Source organism: Bombus vancouverensis, unplaced genomic scaffold (genome assembly GCF_051014615.1).
Source record: "Bombus vancouverensis nearcticus unplaced genomic scaffold, iyBomVanc1_principal scaffold0033, whole genome shotgun sequence".
Classification (NCBI taxonomy): domain Eukaryota; kingdom Metazoa; phylum Arthropoda; class Insecta; order Hymenoptera; family Apidae; genus Bombus; species Bombus vancouverensis.
The window spans coordinates 547042-571041 of NW_027468924.1; the positions used below are offsets into that span (position 1 = coordinate 547042).

The 24000-nt window shown below is 36.0% G+C and overlaps 1 protein-coding gene across 1 annotated transcript; it reads left to right on the forward strand.

Moving 5' to 3' along the window:
• The first annotated feature begins 17933 nt into the window (after positions 1-17933).
• LOC143304392 (carcinine transporter-like) lies at positions 17934-19567 on the forward strand. Its single transcript, XM_076626851.1, has 2 exons — positions 17934-18277; positions 18563-19567. The coding sequence occupies exons 1-2, from the start codon at positions 18060-18062 to the stop codon at positions 18741-18743; spliced, it is 399 nt and encodes a 132-aa protein (XP_076482966.1). The 5' UTR covers positions 17934-18059; the 3' UTR covers positions 18744-19567.
• The last annotated feature ends 4433 nt before the right edge of the window (positions 19568-24000 follow it).

Here is a 24000-nt window from a genome sequence, read left to right on the forward strand (position 1 = left end):
TGAGAATTACAAATTTTATACTCGATCTTTTATCCTTGATTTTAAAAACTTTAGGTTCTTCCCAACAGTCAAAAACACGCGATACCCTGTCCATCGTAATCGTAAGAAAAGAAAAGAAGGAGAAAGAAGACATTTCTGTATTTCTTTACTAGGCCATGTTGATTAAAACCGAAATGATTTCGATTCATCTATTCACAAGAACGCAACGGCCTCGGAAGCTGTGTTGTGATTTCCTATCGATCGTTTCCCTCTACACAGTGTTCATATGAGCCATGTTTGTTCTTAGCAATGCCTTATAAAAAGCTGCCTGTGCTGGAGATAGGCGGGAAACCGGTAGCGCAGAGTAACGCTGTGGCGCGATACTTGGCGAGGAAGTACGATCTAATGGGAAAGAACGAATGGGATGCGATGATATGCGACGTGCTCGTCGATACTCTTGGAGATTTGAAGCAAGGTGAGTAACTGATGAGATGACTTTGCATTTGTCTCACCACAGAGACAGACGTTCAAGAATTCATTGTGAAAAGACGAGTACAAACAAGATACGTATGTCTTTCCGTTAAGCGAATGTTACAGTTTGTTTGCAAAAGTCAGTTTTTAGATTATAGAATCGTAGATAGAATTTAGAGGATAGAAACTTTTAGTAGTCACTTTTAGTTTAGTAAATTCTTATCGACAATAAGCAGACTACGTTATGATACAACGATTCCAACTGAAGATTTCTATCGACATCACGAATTCGATGGCTTCCAAATTTTCTTCTCTGCAATCTCAGACGCTCAACTCGAAAGAATCTTTTAGATCCCCCGACAAACACTCGACTCAGGTTATCTATTATCGTAATCTTCCTACGGGATTTTTTTTAACTGCGTTGCGTTAACGAATAACGGGATAACATCACGTTTCTCTCAACGCCTTTCAACGTTCTACAACTTTTATTCTTTGCAAATCCCTGTCTCTATATGATAAACGCTGGTTATCCGCGGAATTTACGATTTCAATTTCTTTAACGAGATATTTATCATATTACACAATTCCTGTAAATGTATTCGTAATTATATCGCCGAAGAATTGTATTTAATTAAGCTATGAATTTGTGGAATCGTGAGAAGGATTATTTTTATAGAACTGTCTAATTTCCATTCGACATTGATTCAGGATACACATTACTCTTTTTTACATAATACCAGTTTTGTCATTTTTAATTAACAAATACCTCCAAAGGTTGAAGTTTCTAAAATTATCCATTAAATTCTGACAATAAAATAAAAATCCAAGTTCTTCCTAAAAAGCTAGTGATCTTTATTTAAGAGTTCGATTTTTCACATTTTTCAAGGTAAATTAAAAAAATTGTTTAATAGAGGAGGTACAAAATAAATGTATACAAACCTTTTTTCAGACGACATGGGCGGACTTCGTGTTTGCAGCGGCCCTTGAAAATTTCGAGTATATGTTTGGGGCATCAGCTTTGGATAAATATCCAGCTCTTCGAGCATTGAAGAAAAGGATTCATAGAATACCGGCTATTTCTGATTGGCTGATAAGGCGCCCATACACAAACAGCTAAAAAGATAAAAACGTGTGGAAAAAAGATGACCAGTACACCAGTATATATATATATGTAGTATCATGGAACAAAGGCCTAAGAGATATCGGGCGAACTATAAACAATGTCGCGATAAAGTCGAAGCACCGACAGGCCCAACGATGTATCGTCGGTCTTTCGGTCGAATAGGTTACGCAAAAAAAGGCCTACGTGACTTTGACTACGAGCGGCTGCGGAGCACGTGCGTGGTGGGGCTAAGAAAAAGACAAAGGAACGATGAGTCATTCGAAAAACAGAGTGTGATTAAAAAAGCGGAGTGCGAGTTGAGCGAGGACAGAGTTTTGCGAGTGGCGTTGCCGAGAGAGTGTTCATCGCGTTTTGGTAAAAGTCGAGTCGCTATCTAGTTATTTAGTTGCGCTGTTTTCTGTACGTTTGGCGTGAATAGTTCAGGTTGAACAACAATCGTCTTTTTCTGTCTGATTAACATCTCTATTGTCCACTCCTTGTAAATACATTATATCACGATATTATATATTTTTGGGGGCTCGTCCGGGATTGGACAAGACAGAAAATGAAACGGTTTAACAGAGCTATTCGAGCTAGTTGTGAATTTACCCGTACGCGGTGCGGTAAAAGACGATATCGTTGACTGTTTAAGTTTGTGTAGTGTGAAAAATGGCAAACCTTGGGGACGAACGATTGTCGGGTGAAGAGGGTTCGACGCTGGAGGAGCTGAGGAGTAAGCTCGCGCGAATGAACCTCCCTATATCGGGTGCGAGGTCAGTGCTGATTGCAAGGCTGAATCGGGCGTGTAGGGCTGGACAATCGTATCCTAAGGGATCGACGGGCGGTGAAGAGCTAACCGGTCAACGAGATTTAGGAAACGTACAGAGAGCTGAGCGTGATTGTAACGAAGATGAAGATGTTGAGAAAATGAATACGAAGGAGTTGAAGGAGCGCCTCGCTAGTTTGGGTTTAAAAACGACGGGAAGAAAAGTAGAATTACGCGCACGGCTACAAGCGGCCATGGATGGTAACGACATATCGTCGGAAGAAGAAAGCGACGACGAAAGTGAGGATGAAGATGACAAGAAAAACGCAAGAGGATACAAGAGAGATACGCGAAGGGTGTATCAGGACCGTGATGAATATTGTCGAAGGGCATGTGTTGGTTCGACACTGAGTTTTAGAGACGTCGAAGATGCATTAGAGTCGTTTAGTGGCGACAAAGGTGAAAATGTCGAACGATGGTTCGAGTCGTTCGAGGAAGTCGCTGATACGTGCATGTGGTCGAATGGGTAGAAGGCAGTCTACGCCAGGAAGCTGCTGAAGGGATCAGCGAAAATATTTGCGAGCTTCGAGTGTCATGCCAGGACTTGGCATGAGTTGAAGAGGGGGCTAGTGAAAGAATTTTCGAGGAAAGTCAACAGTAGGCAAGTACGTCAGAAACTTGAAGAAACAAAAAAGGAGAGTGATGAAGCATGTTTGGCTTACATGTACCGCATGCTCGAAATCGCCAGCCATGTGGACATAGAGGAGGAAGCAAAGGTGGAATACATTGTGGATGGAATAATAGACGACGAGAACAATAAGGCTATATTGTACGGTGCTACGTCAATCAAAGAGTTGAGGAAGAGGTTAGTGATGTACGAAGAGCAGAAGAGTCGCAGAGCAAAGTCGATTGTGAAGCCGGCTAAAACCCAGAAGAACGGGAAGCCCAGTCAATCTGTAGATGCAATGAAGAAAAGAAGATGCTTCATTTGCGGTAGTGACGTCATCTAAGTGTTAAGTGTCCGGAGAGGGGAGAAGGTGTTAGGTGTTCCGAGTGCAGCGGATTTGGACATATTGCAGCGAGGTGTACGGCACGACCGAAAGAGACTTGCGTAGTGTCAAGATCCGAAAAGGGGAAGTATGTGAAGGAAGTAATCGCAGGAATTAAGCTTCTATTCTCTGAAATTACTCTCAAATCTCAGAGTCAACCCTTCAAATTCTCCACACTGGATCTTCGATTCTTAATATTTGTAATATCGTAGAATAGCTTTGATTGGAGATCGGCTGAAATTAGAAAACACCGTGTACGTCGTCTTTCGTGGTTTGTTTACATCCAAGAGCGCCTAGTAACAGTGACGCGAGAAAAGATAAGCAGCGTCAAAACAGAAGTACGGTTCCACATTTCAAGGAGTGGCAATCGAGAGGCCAGAGTATGTGAGCCGAAAAGTGTGCGTGTGTGTGTGTGAGAGAGGACGAGAGCAAGAGCGAGCACGACCGAGCAGGAGTGTATTGGCGAAGATCAGAGCTAATCGAGTCGTCGAAGAGTAGAGTCGTTAGAGGTTTCGAGTCGTCGAAGAGTAGAGTCGTGAGAATTGATAGAGTTGTTAGAGAGAGAGAGAGTGTGTGTGTTAGATTCGTTGTGACGAGAGTGATCAAATAACTGTAAAGTTATTTGATATAGATACGAGTATTGCATTTAGTTTCCGTTAAATAAATATCGTTCTCTGTCCAATTTATATTTGTATATTCAATTTAATATTAATAAATTGTAAGTAATCGGAAAAAAATTTCTATCCTTATCTTCCGATATTACATATTTGAAGCATAAATTAAAAATCGACACATTGACTACTTCAAAGAAATTAGCCCGAACGAGACATAACTCGTTCATCGTGGTTTTCGCGCGAAGTAAATATGCGGTTTCTCAATCGTTGTGAGATTCCAACGACGTTAATTCTGTCGAAACGGCGACGCGCGACGACGATCGCACATTCTGTTGCTAGCGAGTGCTTGCAAATCGCGAAAGGTATTTCAAGGTGTAATTACATCCACATCCAATTGGATCGCACCTTCGTTCGGTTGCTAGGTCAACAACCTTCGATGTTATTCAAATAATGCAACGGCTGGGGCAGCCGGTAGCGAGTCGTAAAAGTTTCAATAAAACACGTTCCTGCTAGTGAACGTATGTTAAGACTTACACCGAGTTTTATTTCGCTACGCCGTTTACTAGTTCGAAACGATCGATTGCATAATAGTAGCTGTTTCTTTCATCTCGGAAACACGATCGTAAACGGTGACAACGATCCAGCTTATTCCTGATCGTGTTAATTTCCACGCAAACTTTGTAAACATTATACGTCGCGACGCTCTCGTTAACGCGTCATTCCCTCCAACTCGAAAGTCTTGCAACTTTGGTGATCCGTTTTCTGTGTAAAATTGGTTACGAGCATCAGGAGACTTATCGTCGTAATCGGTAAATTGTTTATTAAGGATCTACAGCTTTTAAGGATTTCTCTCTAGAGATTTAGAGATTAGAAGTTTCATTAACGCGTTATCGTGTCCCTAACTCGATCTTTTTTCGTGTAAATTGGTCACGAGACTTACGAGCTTCGTTGTAAATAGAAGATTAGTAATATTTCGTAGTTTCGTGATAGTATATAGACATTTTACTGCTTAAACACGCAATTTTTAGTTCGCTTTTCGCTCGCATCGGCGCTATGAAACGGATCAATATCTCAACACTTTCCTTTAGTTCTACGAATCATCTTTCGACCGGCTTTTCTTGGCCTACCGTTTCCTAACGCTGTCCTAATACTATCGTCTTGCTGAGATCCTTTTTCCGATTGTATCTTCTGCTTATTTTATTATAAATCCGAACTTTCATTCACGTCGTATGTTTTACAGCGTAAAATCCGCTAGAGCGTTCCAATAAATGTAACCAGTAGGTGCTCTAATACTCAAACGCACCTGTGCGTATCTCTGCATATTTGCTGAAAAAAAAGATGAATCTTACGTTACATTTTCAATATGCGTAATAAGCCGAAAATTTCTCTGATGCTAATCCTTCGTAACAAAAGGATGGCATCACTATATGCATGAAAATAGCATTTGGCAATCGTTAGAAACACAATACATGGATATATATGTAGTTGCCAAATTAACCTTCGCGGTGTTCAAAGTGAACGGCTAGAAACGATTGATTTTCGCTATACGCGCATGGTTCGATTGCACCATAATTCGTTATTAAGACGTTTCGAGAGAGGCAAAGGATGTGGTGTCGCAACGTGTTGCGCTCGCACAATGCTCCTTGGATAAAATTCCCGGAGCGCGTATTATCGCGTACGCCGTGCGAACGCGTTGAACCTTCGCGCAAACAATGAGAGCGTGAACGCGAAAAAATAGCGTTGAGCACGTAACATTCGGCCTGATATCGTTGATTGACCGCGAATCGTCAACATGCACGGGACAGTTTTACGTAAAGACATTCGATCCGTACAATTATGTTAAGACGTCGACCATAGAACGTACTACGTTGATGCAATTAAAATTTCAATGAAACAGGAGAACGCGCTAATAACTAGTCACCCCGTTGTTGACCATAACGTACAAATACTTTTGTTTAAGAGCTGCTCGTTAGTGTTTACCGCGTGCAGCGATTAAGTGACGAACAAATTACGTTCAAAGGGTATAGAGCTCGTTCTCGATTAAAATTCTCCTAACTTTCTAATGGTATTAGAAATTATAACTTGAACGTATGTACGCGACTGGCAATAAATATCAGGACAGCCGCGGATATTTAGTATAAATCGAATATGTGTTCCATTGTCCTTAATTTCTTTTATTATCGATTATTATTATTATAATTTTTATATTAATATTAATATTATTTAATATTTTAATATTAATATTATTTAATATTTTAATATTAATATTATTTAATATTTTAATATTAATATTATTTAATTTATTCTATTATTGATTCGTTCCATTCCGTTTACGTCATAATACGTAGCCTGCGGATTTTTACGCATATTTTTCAGAATATAAAGGAAGCGAAAGAAAAAACTAGAAGCTGGATAAAAAATTGTTTTACCTCGATTAAACGTTACAAAGCGTGCTACTTTCCGATGTTTTATATATTTCCACGTGTCACACGTGTACTTTGCAATTTTGCCCTTTCAGATTTCACAGAAATGCATAAAACTCCCGTGACCTAATTTTTTGGCACGTGCACGTGCTTCAAAATAAATTCGATGATATTAAATACCAGATTATAGGAACCAGAAATGAAGAGTTCTACAACGATGGAATGGGTAAATGATTGTCGATCAGACGAAAGACAATAGCAAACAACGATATAGCGATGATTAATTAATGGAAGATTTTTTCCTTTCAGCAAACAAAAATAGAACTTAACGAACTCAGTAATTGATAAATGATTACGTATAAGATAAGTGCATTTTCCAACTGTGAGTCATAGTTAACGTTTAGTTTAGCCTAGGTAGGATCTTAGCTTTGGAGTAAATAAGTATAATAGTAGCAAAAAATCGATAGAATTGTTAAAAGGCTGTGACTAATCCTGGTCGACTGGTCAGTTATCTGAATCTATTGTTATTTTGCTAGTATACTTTTCGAATCATTTTCAGCTATTCTATGGGCAAGCATTCGTTTCTTTCGCGCATGCCACGTATCATTCGCTCATTAACTCGTTTTTGAAAGCTTTTACCGGCGAATGAAAAACGTAACGTACACTTGCATAATGCGTTCGAAGTGTTCGTTCGTTCAATATTCATGTAAAGGTTAGGCGATACGCGTGATAAGTCGCGATGCTACGAGATGTGATTAGATGCGGATGTTAATATCTTGTAAATACCTTTCCTCGACTATGATAATCATCGAACACTAAGAATTTCGCAAATCGATGCAATTAATCGGTGATCTTGTGGGAAGAAATTTCGATATCACGATAATGTTAACGATAGTATGTTAATTACGATTAGTACCGTTACTGTTACATTGTTTCATAATTAGTATTAGTTTAATATAGTCAACGACTCCTCCGCAAGCATCCGTGCAAGTGTTATTTATTATTATGCTCACCTTCTATTGGAAAGTTCTTGCCTTGCTCAGCAAGTCTTTTTGATGTTTTTCCTGTAGAACTTCAGCGTGTTACCAATTTTTATGCTATGTACGTGTTTGTAGGAGAACTTTCTCTGAGCCGCGAAGTTTTCTTTCGACGATTCAACGATCGAAAATCAAAGAGAACCAATGTTCTCTCTTTCGATAAAGTATGTGATGATAGCCATTGCCAAAATTATTGATATATTTATCTGGTTGAAGACAATCTAGCAAATTATACAGCAAGCCTAATGAAATAATAATAATCTTTATCATTAAATTGCGCCATTATTTCATAATTTCATTGAAGGATAATAGAAATTCACGAAGCCTTCAAATTGGATTTCATATTATAATAATGTAAACATCGTTTGACGGTATTATCTGGTTGTGAATAGGGTTGATTTGATTCAGACAGCGCCAGTCATCATGACATCGACTTCCTATCTCGTTATGTAACATTCATCAGAATAACAGACGCAATTACCGTCACTGAATTATCTTAGTGACATTCGTTATTAATGAGTAAGTGTTTTCGACATACGTCGGAGGTCGCAAATCTTGGATCATCTTTCTTTATTATCTGTTTAGATCCAACCCGGTTCCTTCACAGAACTTCTTTCCCTTCAATTTACCTAATTTAATAATTCTTCAAAATTTTCTCATTTTCATTTCTCATTGCATTGTTTATTATATATTCTACAAACCCGTATGAACACAACGCAATAAATTGACACGATAAAAGCGTTGAGATAATAACCACGAGACAATACTCGACAATAATAATACGAGACAATAATAATCGAAAAGGCTGATGAAACAAAGGAATGAGTAATTTGTAAAGACAGGAAAACAGCAATTAACGTACATCCAGCTACAATTGAAAATAACTTTCTTCGCTTTAAATGAAATTCCAATCAAATACGTTTTATCAGACTCGACTAACAATCAATATTATTAGGTCAACAAATACTCCAGATTCCCAATGTTTTTTGTCGAGTTTCAAACAGAACGTTAATTACTCGCTTGTCGGAACGTCCATCGGCATCGAAGACCGTGAACCAATCTACGTTATCTTCTCCTTCGTTTCAGGCTGTCGCTGGCGATACCAGTCAACCGCGAAGGTTACTCGAGATGCAGCATGTACGATGTAAATTACACGGAAATTTTGCTAAATGGAAGCCACGTACCGGACCCATCGTGGCCAACGAAAGATTGCCAACAAGGATGGGAATTTAATTATACCACCGTCCCTTATGCGTCTGTGGCATCCGAGGTGACAGAAAATGTTCGACTTGTAATTTCCTGCTTTTTGAATATTTTATCTGTTCCTATCAATCAATCCCTTTATACTGTGTATGTCGTATTCGATTATTTGCATGATCTATTTCGATAAAAAATAAGCGTAGTGTACAATTTTTGGAAAGAAAGAAGAACGATGAAAAGGGTCGAATAAACGTTTGTGGAAAGATCGATAGTTCAGGAGTGGGAAAATTAACAATGTCGATTTCCACAGAGGAAAATTATAGTACGTAACAGAATTACTAGTACATATTGCAGTAATAATTAGTGCATGTAGTGAAATTACAGAGTACATTCTAAATTCAAGCGTTACATTGCCAAATAAAATACAATCTGAAAATGAAACTGAAAATGAAAATACCGGATTGAAAAGAAACTTTAATAAAACGTTATAACGAGCAACAGCGCGAACACACAGATTTGTTCGACATAAATTGCAAGACTTTTTGCTCCAGTGGATTTCCATGAACTTTGCGTCGCTCGTCAGGAGGAGAATTATTCATCGAGGGGTAGGAAGCATCCAGAAGAAGGACGCGAGAACGCGCAGGGTCTTAAGCTTCTCCTTCTTTTTTCCTCAAAGGGAAAGGAAAAAGGACAGAGGCGCGCTTCATTAGGAATTTCGAAACTTTGATCGAAAATTCGTTTAATCGAGGCGTTGAAATTGCTATAAGATTCCCGTGATGCTGATCGTGATCAGAAGTAAATCATTCGACTGTAGTTTTCTGTTGCAGCTGGGATGGGTTTGTCAGTATGATGCACTGCCAACCATAGCTCAAAGTATCTTCTTCATCGGCGCTATCTTCGGAGGATTAATTTTTGGATGGGTTGCTGATCAATATGGAAGAATACCAGCTTTGCTCGGAGCTAATTTAATGGGATTTCTCGCTAGGGTGGCTACTGCGTTCACGGGTAGCTTCTGGCAGTTCACTTTGTGTCGTTTTTTCGTTGGATTCGCCTTTGATAATTGCTTCACTATGATGTACATATTAGGTAACCGTTTTTCAATAATTTCTTTTTTGCCCTGGAATTGAGTTTGAAAGCCACACAGTGGCTACAAAAAGTACTTGTACGTATGTATCCTTATTTCCCAATGAAGCGTCTCTCTTCCTTTTTTTTTAAATCAGTTTTTACGTTTCATTTTGATAGCATTAATTATTTATAAGCATGTATGAAAGTATTACAAATGATACGAAAGCTAATATTTTAATCAGTCTTATCTTAAGACTTAGTCTTAATTAATTGGTATATATATAAATGCTGTTCTAAATACGATGGTGTACAGTTACTTTTTGTAATTACTGTAAGCAGAAAGATCTCTAAGTTTAAATAACAAAGTAATCTCTACAACATACTGTAAAACTGTTGTTATGCTTGATTTACGACTGACGTTTCTACAAGTATATGAATTTTGCAACAGAACTCACGTTGCCATGCAACAATTTAAATGAAATTGAAAACCATTCAAAGTTACGAAGGAAGATGCTTAAATACATATGAATATACATGAGGTCATACATATTTATTTTTTAACTGCGGCGTTTATATCAAAGAGAGGGAGAGAGACAGAGAAAAATTAATTTTCCTGTTTTATAAGAATTTCATGCAAGATAAAAATATGAAACTTTAAGATATTTGGATTTATATATACCATTGAATATTTATAATATTTAAAGGTAGTTAGTTCGCAATCATTTTCTATACTAATATTTTCCCTCTATACTCGCGATCAATTATGTTTTCGCGATCAGTTATGTATTAATTTTGTTTTCTCTTTTAACGAGACAATATTCTGATTACAAAGGATTAGTTGTTCAAAATTGCTTTTCATTTCTGGACAACTATAGCATACCAGGGTTTTCATAAATTTTCACTTCCCAACGGAAAGCGAAGGTAACGAATGAATGGTTCTACAACGAACGCTTCCACAACTACAAATCTATGTATATATATGTAATATCGTGATGTAATATGTTTACAAAGAGTGGACAATAGAGATGTTAATCAGACAGAAAAGACGATTGTGGCTTAACTTGAACTATTCATACCAAACGTACAGAACACAGCGCAATCCACACTCTCTCGGCAACGCCACTCGCAACCTCCGTCTCCGCTCGACTCGCACTCGGCTCCTCCGCTCGCACTCTGTTTCTCGACTCGCACACTGTTTCTCGACTAACCCTCTCTGGCCGTTGTCGCATTCTGTTGCCCTTTTCCTAGGCCCACCGCACACGTGTTCTGCAGACGCTCGTGGCCAGGGTCACGTAGGTCTTTTCCACGAAACTATGCACTTGAAAAGACCGATGACACATTGATGGGCCCGACGGCGCCTCGGCTCTCGCGACACTGTTCATAGTTCGTCCGATATTTCCCAGGCCTTTCGTCCACGATACTACATATATACATACATACATGTATATGGTTTTAATTAAAATGAACATCTTCTTCTAGCAAACTTATTTAAAATTCGTAAAAATATCACATAATAATATAAAACAATCAAGTAACATTTTAAATATTCCATTGAAAATTCTAATAAATTGTTTAATATAAGATCGATATAATTCATGCTGAATTCATTGTCTGATATCCATAATACAGGCAATTTATAATACAAAATTTTATTATAACTCTACATGAAAAAATTTCAATTATAATACTGTAGAAATATATTTTCCAGTTATTGTTCTAATATCAATATACTGAAGAGAAAATCTAGACTAGTCTCTGTCTTGAAAGATATTTTATACCCTGAAAGTACAGCGTTAAGACCCTGATTGAAACTTTTGAAGAGACTCTGTTGAAACGTAAGAACGCTGATTGAAAGTTCATCAGACGAGTCATTGAAACGAGTTTTCTTGATCGAATAGCAAGTTTGTCCTGCAGACAGCATTCCAATTGTGAAAATCGAGAACAAAGAAACTCAGGTGACGTGCATTAACCCTGAATCGATGACTCAAGCCGAGGTTGGAAAAATTTACAATTTGTTCGACAAAACAAGGCCAAGTTGACGAGATTCGTGGCTGGTTCGTTAATGATTTGGCGTTCGAATTTTCTTATTTCTATTCTAATTATCAAGGTCGATTAAACGATTGATCACGAATATTCGACGGAAATATTGAGAGAGAAGGCTCGATCTGTACGAGTGTAAATCGTATTTTAATCAATGACTTGAGAAAGTGAGATATTGATTGAAACTAAGATAAGTGATACTAATTCGTTTCGAGCGCGTAACAAATTACATCATCGGATTCATTGATTTGCAAATAATTCTATATTCAGTTCCGTATTTATAATCGAGCGTAGCGAAGATAAAATGAAAGGGACGTGATTATCCGAGGGTCTCACAACTAGAGGAAAATCGATGGAAACGAGGAAATCCTTAATTGTAGAAACTGCGTAGAAAATACCGTGGAAAATATCATATATATTTTAATAGAAATATTTTTGTACTTTTTTTTAAACATTAAAACTTTAGAGCTTTAGAAGCTTTATGTATTAGTATACGTATTTATACAGACTTTGAAATTCATAACAAATTTCTCTAGATAGATGCGGATTTTTTGTATTGTTTCGTATGTATACTTGTGTCACTTTTCTTTCTAACGATATTTAGTTAAAAAGTTCGTCTATATCATTTATAATAGATTTTGTTTTTATTTATATTAATGTTAATTTTATATTAATAAAAATCACTGAAATTTTTAGTATCATCATTATTTAGTATCATCGAATTTCTTTCTTCTTTATGTTCCATATTATTATTAAAATTCTCTAATAAACATTCAAATATCCTATAGAATATTTCCATTATTTTTCACGTATTATTTGCAGTCATATTTTCCATATTTTATTATCGATAAAGTTTGAGTTGGTTCTTTAAATTCCTATTCAACATTCCAGCTAACCAGTCGATATCAATAACACGTGCCTTTCTTCCTGCCAGGATTTATAACTTATTCAAGCAGAACCTCACTCGACCAGCTCGTTGAAAGCGTAGAATTCGATCAACTTCATACAACTCACATACAAACTGCAGATAATGCTAACAGTGGGAGGAAAATATGAGACTGCAAAGCGTATAAACCTAGAAATATATAATTACGCTAAATAATTTTGTATCTTGTATATAGATTTTTAAATTTACTTAATTGAAACTCTGCATTATAATAACCGTATTTATAATTCTGACGTCATATTCGATATAATTATTATATGACTTTATTACGATCCTAATGAAATTCCAATATATTCATGAATATATAACGGAAACGTAATAATACTTTGTTGTACTAATTATGATACCATCATATATAATAAATATAAATAAATAAAAAATGTCTATAAATGCTAAGATACTTTTACGAGCCAACAGGCGAGAAGGAAGAAACGAAAGAAAAGAAAGAAGAGAACGAACGTTAATCAGTTTCGAAACGTTAACAACGTCCTTGCGTTGGACGGTGCTCGCGTTTATCGATTGGTCGCATTGCGAGATATCGGTCAGATTATTATTATTAATACGATCGTCTGTAATTTATCTTTGCTAACTGTGCCGCACGGAATCTTCGTTTACAATAAATGAGTTGTCGCTTTTGATCGAACGGTAACACGATATGAAATTACAGGGTGACGGAAACAGCTGGGAGAAAAGCGAATACTTTTTCTGCGCGAATAATGTAATGTTAAAGGCAGTAAACCTTGAGAGGCGAAGTGATGAAACGAGTGGTCTCAGAGAAGCTTCTTTACGTCTTCTTCTCCTTTCTGTATCCTTTCTATGAGAATAATATCTCGTCTTCAGAAGAGATCTCCTCGCCCTATCTACGCGTTGTAAAGGCAATACAAACTGAATGATACATATATTTAAAAAACGATATTTTGTTGGTTTTATGAATATTGATTTTTATAACGTGAGGTTCTTCTACTCTTATTTTCTATTAAATTAATGATACATATATTTTAGAATGGCTGTCGCAATGGTGATGATGATGATGGTGATGATGATTTGCGAAAGAAGATGTTGAAAATTACAGACAGCATAAATAATATTTAGATTTCATGGAAGTTGATTTTTGTAATGCGAGGTTCTTCTATTCTTATTTTTCATTAAATTTCTATGTAGAAAATTATTAAACATTTGGATATAACTGGGAGATTATTTCCGTTCATGCGTACCGGAGTTACTCGATGGTCTCGTACCGAAGCTGATAACCAACCCAGATTTTCAGGAAAGCGATTAATAGCTTAAAATTTATTCGTGCGAGATAATAATCCAAAATGTAGTTAAAGTTTTTAAGCATTGTTTGTTAGGATTACGAGAAAATGATGAATTAACAGTTATGTATAGACACGTTATATATATGTAGGAGGTCCAGAGCGTATTGGGAAAATTTACGGCGAATTAAACAGGAAATTCCGAGATATCTGCTCAAAATATCTGATTTGTGGAATTATCCTATAGCTATTTTATTTAATAAAAATTAATTCAGGTAATTTTAGAGAATAGAAATATCTGAAACTCGTGATTTAAACGAACGTTCGTCATTTTGGTTTATTATGAATTATAAATTGGTTCATTATGAAGCATGAAAAGTAAAAATCAATGGTACAAAGTGATCTTAAATAAGGAAGCGAGTTCCATGGCAAACATGGTTCGAGCATCGCAATTATAATAAAGCAAAAAAAAAAAAAAAAAGAAACAACCACTGAGCGGTAATTATCAGGAAGCCACTAGTTACAACTAATTGAAGGTGATTCCGGATTAGAAGCAAGCCACTATTAAGTGGCTAACACGGTTGCTTCATTAAGAGCAATTACTCCCTATTTTACGGCAACTACAAATAGATGTTGTTCACTATGATATATTTCCACGTGTTTATCGCATCTTGTCCTGTTATGCGATTAAAGAGTTACAACCTTGCGTTTCTAATTTATTGGACGTATACGCACCAGACATTAATTTCGTCTACGTATTCGTGAAATTGCGAGATTCATTCATCGCGAAGGTCACTTCAATTGTTCAAGATAACTTCTCATCGTTTTAATCTGTTTTCTTGTACGAAAATAGAGTAATATTTACTTGTCATTGCACTGTGGATATATATCGATATGTTCGTTCAGGAAGTCAATTGTTTTCATCGAATTAGACTCGACTTTCCGTAGAGAATGTTCGTTTCGACATAAATATGTATCTCAGGCTTATCGATCTTTCAATATCTACCATAAATAGCTTAACAAGGTAACACACGCTCGTGTTTGAATTATGTAAATGATCCTTTGACTCTAACGATCCGTTTATTCACAGTTAATTTATGATATTGCTAGTTACGCGTGATTCTACCTTTTGTATCTTTAAGAAATACAGGGTGATTGGTAATTGGTGGTACAAGCGGAAAGGGGGTGATTCTACGCGAAAAAAGAAGTCGAAAATATAGAATAAAAATTTAAAAATTTAAAAATTTAAAAATTTAAAAATTTTAAAAATTTTAAAAATAACGTCAATTGAGACAACGATCTACAGTGAGATCCGTTATAACGAGACGTGATAAAGTGCACGCGTACCGAGCGAAAATTCAAAGTCGATTTTCTCGAAAACAAAGCCTCAAACGAAAAATTTTTATTCTATATTTTCGACTTCTTTTTTCACGTAGAATCATCCCCTTTCCGCGTGTACCACCAGTTACTAACCACCCTGTATAATTCGTAAATAGAAACGTATTCTTGTCGATAAGTATCGAAACACTTACGGAAATTTAAATGGGCTTGAACAATCATTGGAAAATTATTAAAGTCCTTGTTATTAGATCTAAACACGATTTAATCGTAGAACTAAACACGTTTGTTAAATTAATCTATATATTGTATATCTACTTTTTATATATTTGTAACTCAAATTTTTCTTCTTCATATTGCGTTAAGTTGCCCCAAAAGTTTCTTTCGTTTTATATTATTTTATTGAATTACGTATGATCTATTTTGTCCCAATGAATATAATTCAATAAAATAATATAAAACAAAAAATAGTATGCGTCTATTATCTCCTTACGAGACGAAAGAAATTTCTGCGACAACCTAATATATTGTTCCATTCTTTATTCACAGAATATTTCTTTCACAGATGATTCTTCTAAATATTATGTTTTTTATTCCAGTATTAGAATACGTTGGACCAAAGTGGATGACATTCGTGGCGAATATGTCGATCGCAATATTCTTCACATTTGCAACTTGCATTCTACCCTGGATGGCCTATTATTTGGCCGACTGGAGGATGACCTGTATTGTCACCTCAGTTCCTCTTGTTCTAGCCGTAGGTACGCCATGGTTGATACCGGAAAGCGCTCGATGGCTGGTCAGTCAAGGTCAGATAGAGAGGGCCATTAAAATCCTTGGTAAATTCGAGCGAATCAACGGCACCAAGGTGCCCGATGACATCTATAGACGATTCCGGGTAAATAAACCGATTACCGCAATCTTTTCCGTATTTTCTACTTTTATGATCTTTCCTGCTTTATGTGCGTTCTATAAATACCAATTTATATGCCTTTAAGCATATCATATAATCATTTTCTTTGAATAGAAGTCTAATTGGGTCTTTTACGTAATGAAAATTTGTTTACAACCTAGTAATTTTATATCTTATTCATCACCTAAATTGCCAGCGATAAATTGCTGTCAATTTCTGTTATTGTCTGTTATTGTCTATTTCTGTATGTTATTTATTGAATTTGTATATTGTTTTTATCTTTGAAAATTTTTATACAAATAGATTAAACATTTGGAAACTGCTCAGTCTATGAATAGATCATGGCAATATTAACATTAATGTACGATATAAGGAGATAATCGACTTTCAGAGGTTTGATGTTTTATAAAGTAAAATGAAAAAATTTGCGAACGTCCAAGTAAACTATTTCGAAAGGATCGTCTCATACAAATATAACATAAACTTTCTTCCGGATTTTATCGTAATCTTTGTACACATAACAGGTTCACATAAATTTGTAAGAAAAACAGACAAACGACATTAACTAGTTAAAAATTTGCTAATAACAGGAAACCTGTGCCAGAATCTGCAAAGAGGAGGAAGCAGACAAAACGTACTCCGTGTTGGATCTATTTAGAACGCCACGACTACGGAATATCACGATTCTATTTATTGTTATTTGGTTCGTATCGCTATTAAACAGATATCAAATAGATTGACGTAAAATCGGAATTGTATCTTGTAAAAATCTCACGAACAGTTTTATATCTTTTGTCTAAAAATACTTCATTTCTGAAGCAAGGAATTTGCTTCTCACATGAAATATGATAGCGTGCTTTTCTTTATCATATGAAATTGTTTTACGAAATATAGGATGGCGATTTCTTTGGTGTTCGATGGTCACGTACGAAACGTCGATAATTTAGGCCTGGACGTGTTTGTTACGTTCACGATTGCTGCAGCAACCGAGCTGCCTGCTGACATGTTCCTCACGCTCGTTCTTGATCGATGGGGCAGAAGATGGCTGGCGTGTGGTTCCCTCGTTATTTCTGGTATCTTCAGCATCTGGGCTTCTGCCGTTTCCAATAGTTCGTACATTTCGTTTTTATATATTCACCCTTCTATATTACTGATCAATCTTCTAAATAACCTAAGTCGATAATTTTGACTTAATCAGACGAATATTTTTCATTCGTATAACATTGTGCTTTTTGAAAGGAAGAAAATGTATATTTTGGAATATTTATAACATGCAAATGCTTGTAGATTATTTGCTACATTGCTAGAATAGTTTCCAAGCCCTATCATGTATCCGTTGTAAAGATATTTTATTTCCCCTTCTACTGCTTTGATCATAAGATCGCTTCGTATTTCCGCATATATCAAAGGGCGTTGGCAATAGTCCTCAAAATGATGGGCTTCAGCGCTCCAGCAGTGCTATATGGCTTTCAGTAGCCGTAATCCATAATACAATCCCTTAGATTCAAATTGGCTAGATTAACGTTTTATAGATAAGAAGCTTATTGCTTGTGCTTAGCTTAGAGCTAAGCACGCTTATATTAAGCTTAGCAAATGCTTGTATCAACTATTGCAGACAACCAGACAAATTACAGACAGATAAAATAATTTCTTCCCTTTTTATTCCTTAAAATTTTCTAAAATTATTTCATAAAAAATTAGAATTAAAAACTAATGCTAAAATTTTTTTCAGGTATATATACAGCTTCTCTGGCAATTCTCGGTAGATTTTGGATAAACATTTCATACAATATCGGTCTCCAATATGCGGCTGAAGTATAACCAACTGTGGTTAGAGCTCAGGGTGTAGCTTTGATACATATAATGGGATACGTTGCTAGTATCCTCGCACCCTTCGTAGTCTATCTCAATGTTGTGTCCTCGTTCCTACCTCTTCTTGTGCTGGGCACACTCGGAATTATGGGCGGTCTTCTGACTCTCTTTTTGCCGGAAACATTGAATAAGGATCTTCCGCAGACGCTGCAGGACGGCGAGGATTTTGGAAAAGATCAGAAGATGTGGGATGTACCTTGTATCGGAAGGTAAAATCACATAAAGGAACTTTCAGTCTCCTTTTTTCAAAGATATTCACAGATCTTCAAGCTCCAAGTTCAAGATTCTCAAGCATTCTATTAGATCTACATCTTCGTATGCTTTCGTATTACTTTCTTCTTAAAATCTGTTAAATCTCTCAAAAGAAAACTGGACTATCTTCTTTCTTCAAATGCTTTTTAAATCTTTTGAACAGAAGAGAAGGATCGAGTTGGGAAGTTATTCAAATCTTTAAGCGATTGGATTCAATATTTTTAAACGCAATGTTTTGACAGGAAACGCGAGGACGAGGAGACACCACCGGTCGCCATGTTCCGATCATTTTCTAGATGCAGTGCGAGGAATTCGATGAGAGCGTCGCTTCGCGGTGAACCTTCAAGGAGTAGCATGCTACGGAGATCGAGTATAAAATCGAGGAAAAGCGAAAACTCGATCACAGAGGTCGAAAGGCTGTAGCGAAACGTTCACCACGAAGTACAATATTTGTCGCGTTGATCTCGAGCAAAGAATCTTTAATCTTCCAAAAACGTGCAATACATGTATTAGAGTAAGACAAGTTACTGAATCCAGTAATCTTAAATTCCACCGTCATTAATATTCATTATCACAAAACGGCGGATTTTTATGCAATTATGGGTGATTCGAAGATACGAAAATTTATAGAATGCGTATGACGCAAAATTTTGTAAAATATCCAAATGTACAGCACTATCGATGATATTTAATGGATAGAAACATACTTTTGCCCAAGTCCTTTCGATTGTATCAAATCTTTCAATTGTATTATTGTATCCACGAAAATATGCATTTGCATAAAGATCTGCAATGCAATTATCATCGCAATTTTTCATCAACAATGATTGATTAAAAATTCAATCATTAGGCGAGCGAATAAAAATTAGAGTAAGAACGTAGGTTAAAATAATTGTCGTAAATTGTCGTGGGTAGTTAATGTTAAAAATTAGTACTTTCCTTTGTTATAAAAGTTCCTGAAATTGTTCGTACAAAAGCTCCATCTTATAGAATATAGTGCAATAATCGTTATACTAGTAAAATAATAACATCATAAATATACAAAATATATTAACGAGATGAAAATAATATGGACAACGTGGTGTATGGCCACGAGTTTTGTACATATGTACGTGTAAGTATTTGTAGATCGATTAGCAATCGCAGAGACCTCGTGCGCATGTCACGCGACGAGATAGCGCGATTATTTTTATTATGATGTAAATCGTTCTTAGATGTTTTGTAATAAAACTTGCCAGTAAAACCTTCCCTGGATTCTGCTAATAGTTCTTCACCACTTGTTCCTTAGTCGATTGAATTAACGATACAAATAAGTATGAGATTATCTTAGGAAATCTCATTAATATTTTTGTCGACATCTGCGACGTAAAAGCGGGGTAATAATATTTTGAAGTTTTGACGACGCGTTGCTTACTATAGATATTGTTTGTACAGGATTCATCAATTTTTAGAGAGCCTAGTCTCGCCGAGATGGACATAATCCTCTTTAAAGCTAAACGTTTTAACACGTAATCCCACTAGCAAGCCATTGCAAAAATGATATTTCGATTAATGATGGAAAATCGCTTTTGAAGACAGAAAAATCTTCTTCGAAGGAAAAATTTGACCTAAATCTTTCGAATAAAATTAACGTAAAATCTGTGTTACGCCACGAGGCTTACCACAGGCTGTATTTTCTAACCGTCGCTCGCGGCCCTACAGTGTCGCAGGCAGACCGCCCTATCTGCCCGTCGGATCATATACAATGTATCGACGAGAGCATAGTTGTTGCCAAGCAGCGAGCTCTAGAAACGTCGATTTTTGACCGTTACGTTTTTCACGCAAGAAGAGGCATACGTGATCATAGGCGCGAGCGGTGGCGTGACCCGAGCATAGTGGGGGTCATCTTCCAAATGAGACAAAGGAATAATCGAAGGGGATCAGTTCCTTCTGACGAGTCAAACGTGACACTTCGACAAATCTGACGAGCAAACGAATTTATCTAGAGATATCGTAAAGTCGAGTCAAATTTCTGTAACATATTCATCATATTATTGTAAAATATATCATTCTATGTTAACCTGTTAATACAGTGTTACATTCATTAAACCACCTCTGTTGTCTTAACCGAAACAGGGGAACGACTATTTCGCGGCGTCGATTAACATAGTCGTCGCGAGAATTTACGCCTCTTGCTGACGCGTCCTCGCGACCGCATCTCTCCGCGAACGGTCGTACCAACTGTAACAAAGCATTTATTGACAAATTTAATATCTTTCTCCATAATCTCCATAAATCTGCAATACCCTTCCTTTGTATTTGTGTGCGTTATTGAATTGAATAAGACACCGATATAACAAGTTATAAATCACAGTTTATTCCAACAACGTCTCTCCGCGAACGGTCGTAACAATCTGTATATAAAATCGATAATTTCAGCATTCAACATGCTGTATATTATAATGCCAAGTTCACGTTATGTTCATAAAGAGTACAGAGATAATCTTCCAAGAAATTTCTCCCTAGAAGTGCTTGAAATCTCTTCTTGGAGAATCTTAGAAATGCGCGAAGAATATTCCAATTTCAGAGTGTTTCGAGAAATATCGTCGAGCTACAAATACCTGGAATTCGAATCGCAGTGAGTATTCGACGTATGCGTGGGAGTCGTTCGTGCTGTTACAGTGGAGAAATATGTTTTTGTTTTTACGGAGGTACAATTCAAGACTAATTGTAGATGTAACGCAATTTAAAGCTATAATAAGCGTGGAAAAACCATTCGCGATCGGCCAATTACTTTTTCCACTGTCAATTTATTAATTACGATTGCTTCTGAAAGTTTTCTTACGCGTAACTGCTAAACGAGAATTTTCCCATAGATCCCAGAAATTTCGTACACTTACTTTGCCATACCAGCTACCACAAGCAACCAAGAAAATATCGATGTCTTAATTTTCGCAACTTTCAGACATTCTTGAAATTTAGATAAATACAAATACAAATGCAAAACAATGCCGTTATAGATAAATACAAAAATTTCGAAGTTTTCCGCTTCTCAGAGAAATTTTGCTTGCATGTGTACGCAGTGCTCAGAAACTCGGCAGATTTAAGCCTAAAAGGATTAAAATTCGATGAAAAGATTACGAGATAATAAACTTCAAAGTCGATTACCACGGAAGTTTACATCGTGTGAAAGATTAAAAGGAATATTCTGACGAGCAGCTCTTAATAGTTTCAGCGTCTAATCCTCCAAAAACGTGACATTAATTGTTCGTGCCAAAGAGGCAGCTACGAATTGCAAAATATCGCGAGAATTCGATCTCGACGGGCGTAGAAAAGGCAGGGGCGGGAGAACAAAAGAGGATAACGTCTCAGATTTAAAAATGCGCTTGTCACATGATTTTTAAAACTTGTTTTTTTCGGTATCTAAAGCACACTTACAAACACGATTTTTTTTTTTAATTCAGTGAGCCGCGGAGAGCTGAATACGACTTTCGTATGGAAAGTCACGAAGGTACGATACGTTATATTTTTGCGAACTACTTACTTCATCTAGTCGGTTTTTTTCTTCTTTTTTCTTGAAGGAACGCATGGTTCTATATCGCTCTCTTTCTCTTCTTCTTCTTCAATGTAATTTTCACGTAGGAGACTTATCCGCCTCAAGTACGTATTATAATCTTTTATTGTAGACCATCGACGAAATGATTCTTCTCGATACCGTTTAGTAGCATCGTTATGGAAAATTCTTCTCTCTTCTCATTTTAATTCCCTTAACAGTCAATGGAATCCGATGCTATGCGCACAGCTACGTACGTGCAGTGCTATATCATCTCTACTCCATAAATATCGTTCACTGCCCCAATGTTAAGGTTCAACATACGAGAGTTCGCGACCTTTATCGTAGTTTCTGTCGCTAATTAATATTAACGTGATGCAATCTGAAGCGACGAGTAATGAATATGCCCCTCTAGCGTGACGAGTTATCAATCATACATGTTACGAGACGATTGTACCATTATTCGGTGCCAACTAGTAAGGTTGCGGAGAAGCATGTTATCGACGACAGACGAGATTAATCTTACTGATTGCAGTCTTGACACAGACACGCACATATGTAAATGGGACACTTGTAAAGTTTCTATCACGATCGTTGTATTCTTTTTTTGCTTACGTAAAATGTGAAAGGCATTGTGACTCGTTTGCGATCATTGATAGTTTGTTTGGTGAGTGTGCTGTTATGAGTGGGATTAGTAGATGAAAAGATGATTTAACGTGGCGATTTTTATGATTGTAAATATTGACATCTTTTGACGCCGATTTGTATGTTTTTTTTAATATTAATATAGAGTGGAATAGATACACCATTGGGGATTAAATGTTTTTAATCTTTCGTTTCTAAGCTTTAATTAATTACGTTTCAGAGTTACTCGAATGAACTATATCTTAAAGAATAAAATTCGAGTTTGATTATGCGTTCGTAAAAATTGGATTAAATTTGAGTTATTGCCACTTGAAGACACTTCGTTACAATAATCATTGTAAATAAAATTAGGAAGTTAAGTAAAACTAGGAACATTATATTTGTCTACGATTTTTTACATTTCTGCGAGACGCACATGTTTCATTGCTAACGAAATAATTAAGTTTATTATAAAATATGAAGGTAAATACGCTTCGTATTAGCAAGTTAATTTTCGAAAGCTAAATGTAGATATTATTATTTGAATGTCATAAATACCCGATACAACAAGTACATACATGAAGTGACACACACTTGTGTATTCATGAGTTTTTAATTGCCTTCTACGAGTTTACGAATTATAAAATTTTATAATTACAAATTACACACTCGAATGATAGATTATTTAAATATTTAAATACGTGTAATAAAATTTCGATTTATTCGATAAATATTATGTTCAGATAAACTCTCCGTTTTGTCTACTTTTCATATCTTTTGGAATCTTGTTAAAAAATAATGAAAAATGGGGTTCGTTATAAATTCATGATTTAGTTAACGATGTTCAAGGACGTTTAATCTGAAGGATCAGAAGGAAAATCACGATCGTTACGAGACAACGTGAGAAAATTTAATGCCGCAGATTGTCTGAAATCAGCCATAATCGCATTGTTACTTACTGAGCGATTCTTAGATCCTTTAGTTCTGTTTGTTTTGCCGACGAAACACGTATAACATAATCTGTTACCGATACTAGGTGATAAATGAACAATAGGGAAGTGAAACTGGTAAATTCCATGAAGAAATACATTATCAGTTTGGAAAAGATAGATGATCAAGATAGATCACGATCACTATGTATTAGTATGGCAAAATGAAGACTGAAATATTTGTACAATATTACAGTAAATAATTAATAACAGATTTCGTGTTAATAAAATGATAAAAAATATTAAATTTAGGTTTAATATTTTAAGCATTTAAAAAAGATGGAACAGAAAACTGTGATAGGCTTTGATCTTTGAGTATTAGATGGTACGATAAGTATCGTTTTCGAAAAAAGAGTATTAATAAATGTAAAGCATTTTAAAAATGAAAATTTTCCATTAGCGAATTTCTCGTCTCTTCTAGTCAGAAATTAAAATTGAATGAACTGTTTTTGGGTAATATTATGGAATTCTCTTTAGTTACGTGTTTATAATACATAACAGAAATGTATCTATTATTCAAGATCCATCGTTCTAC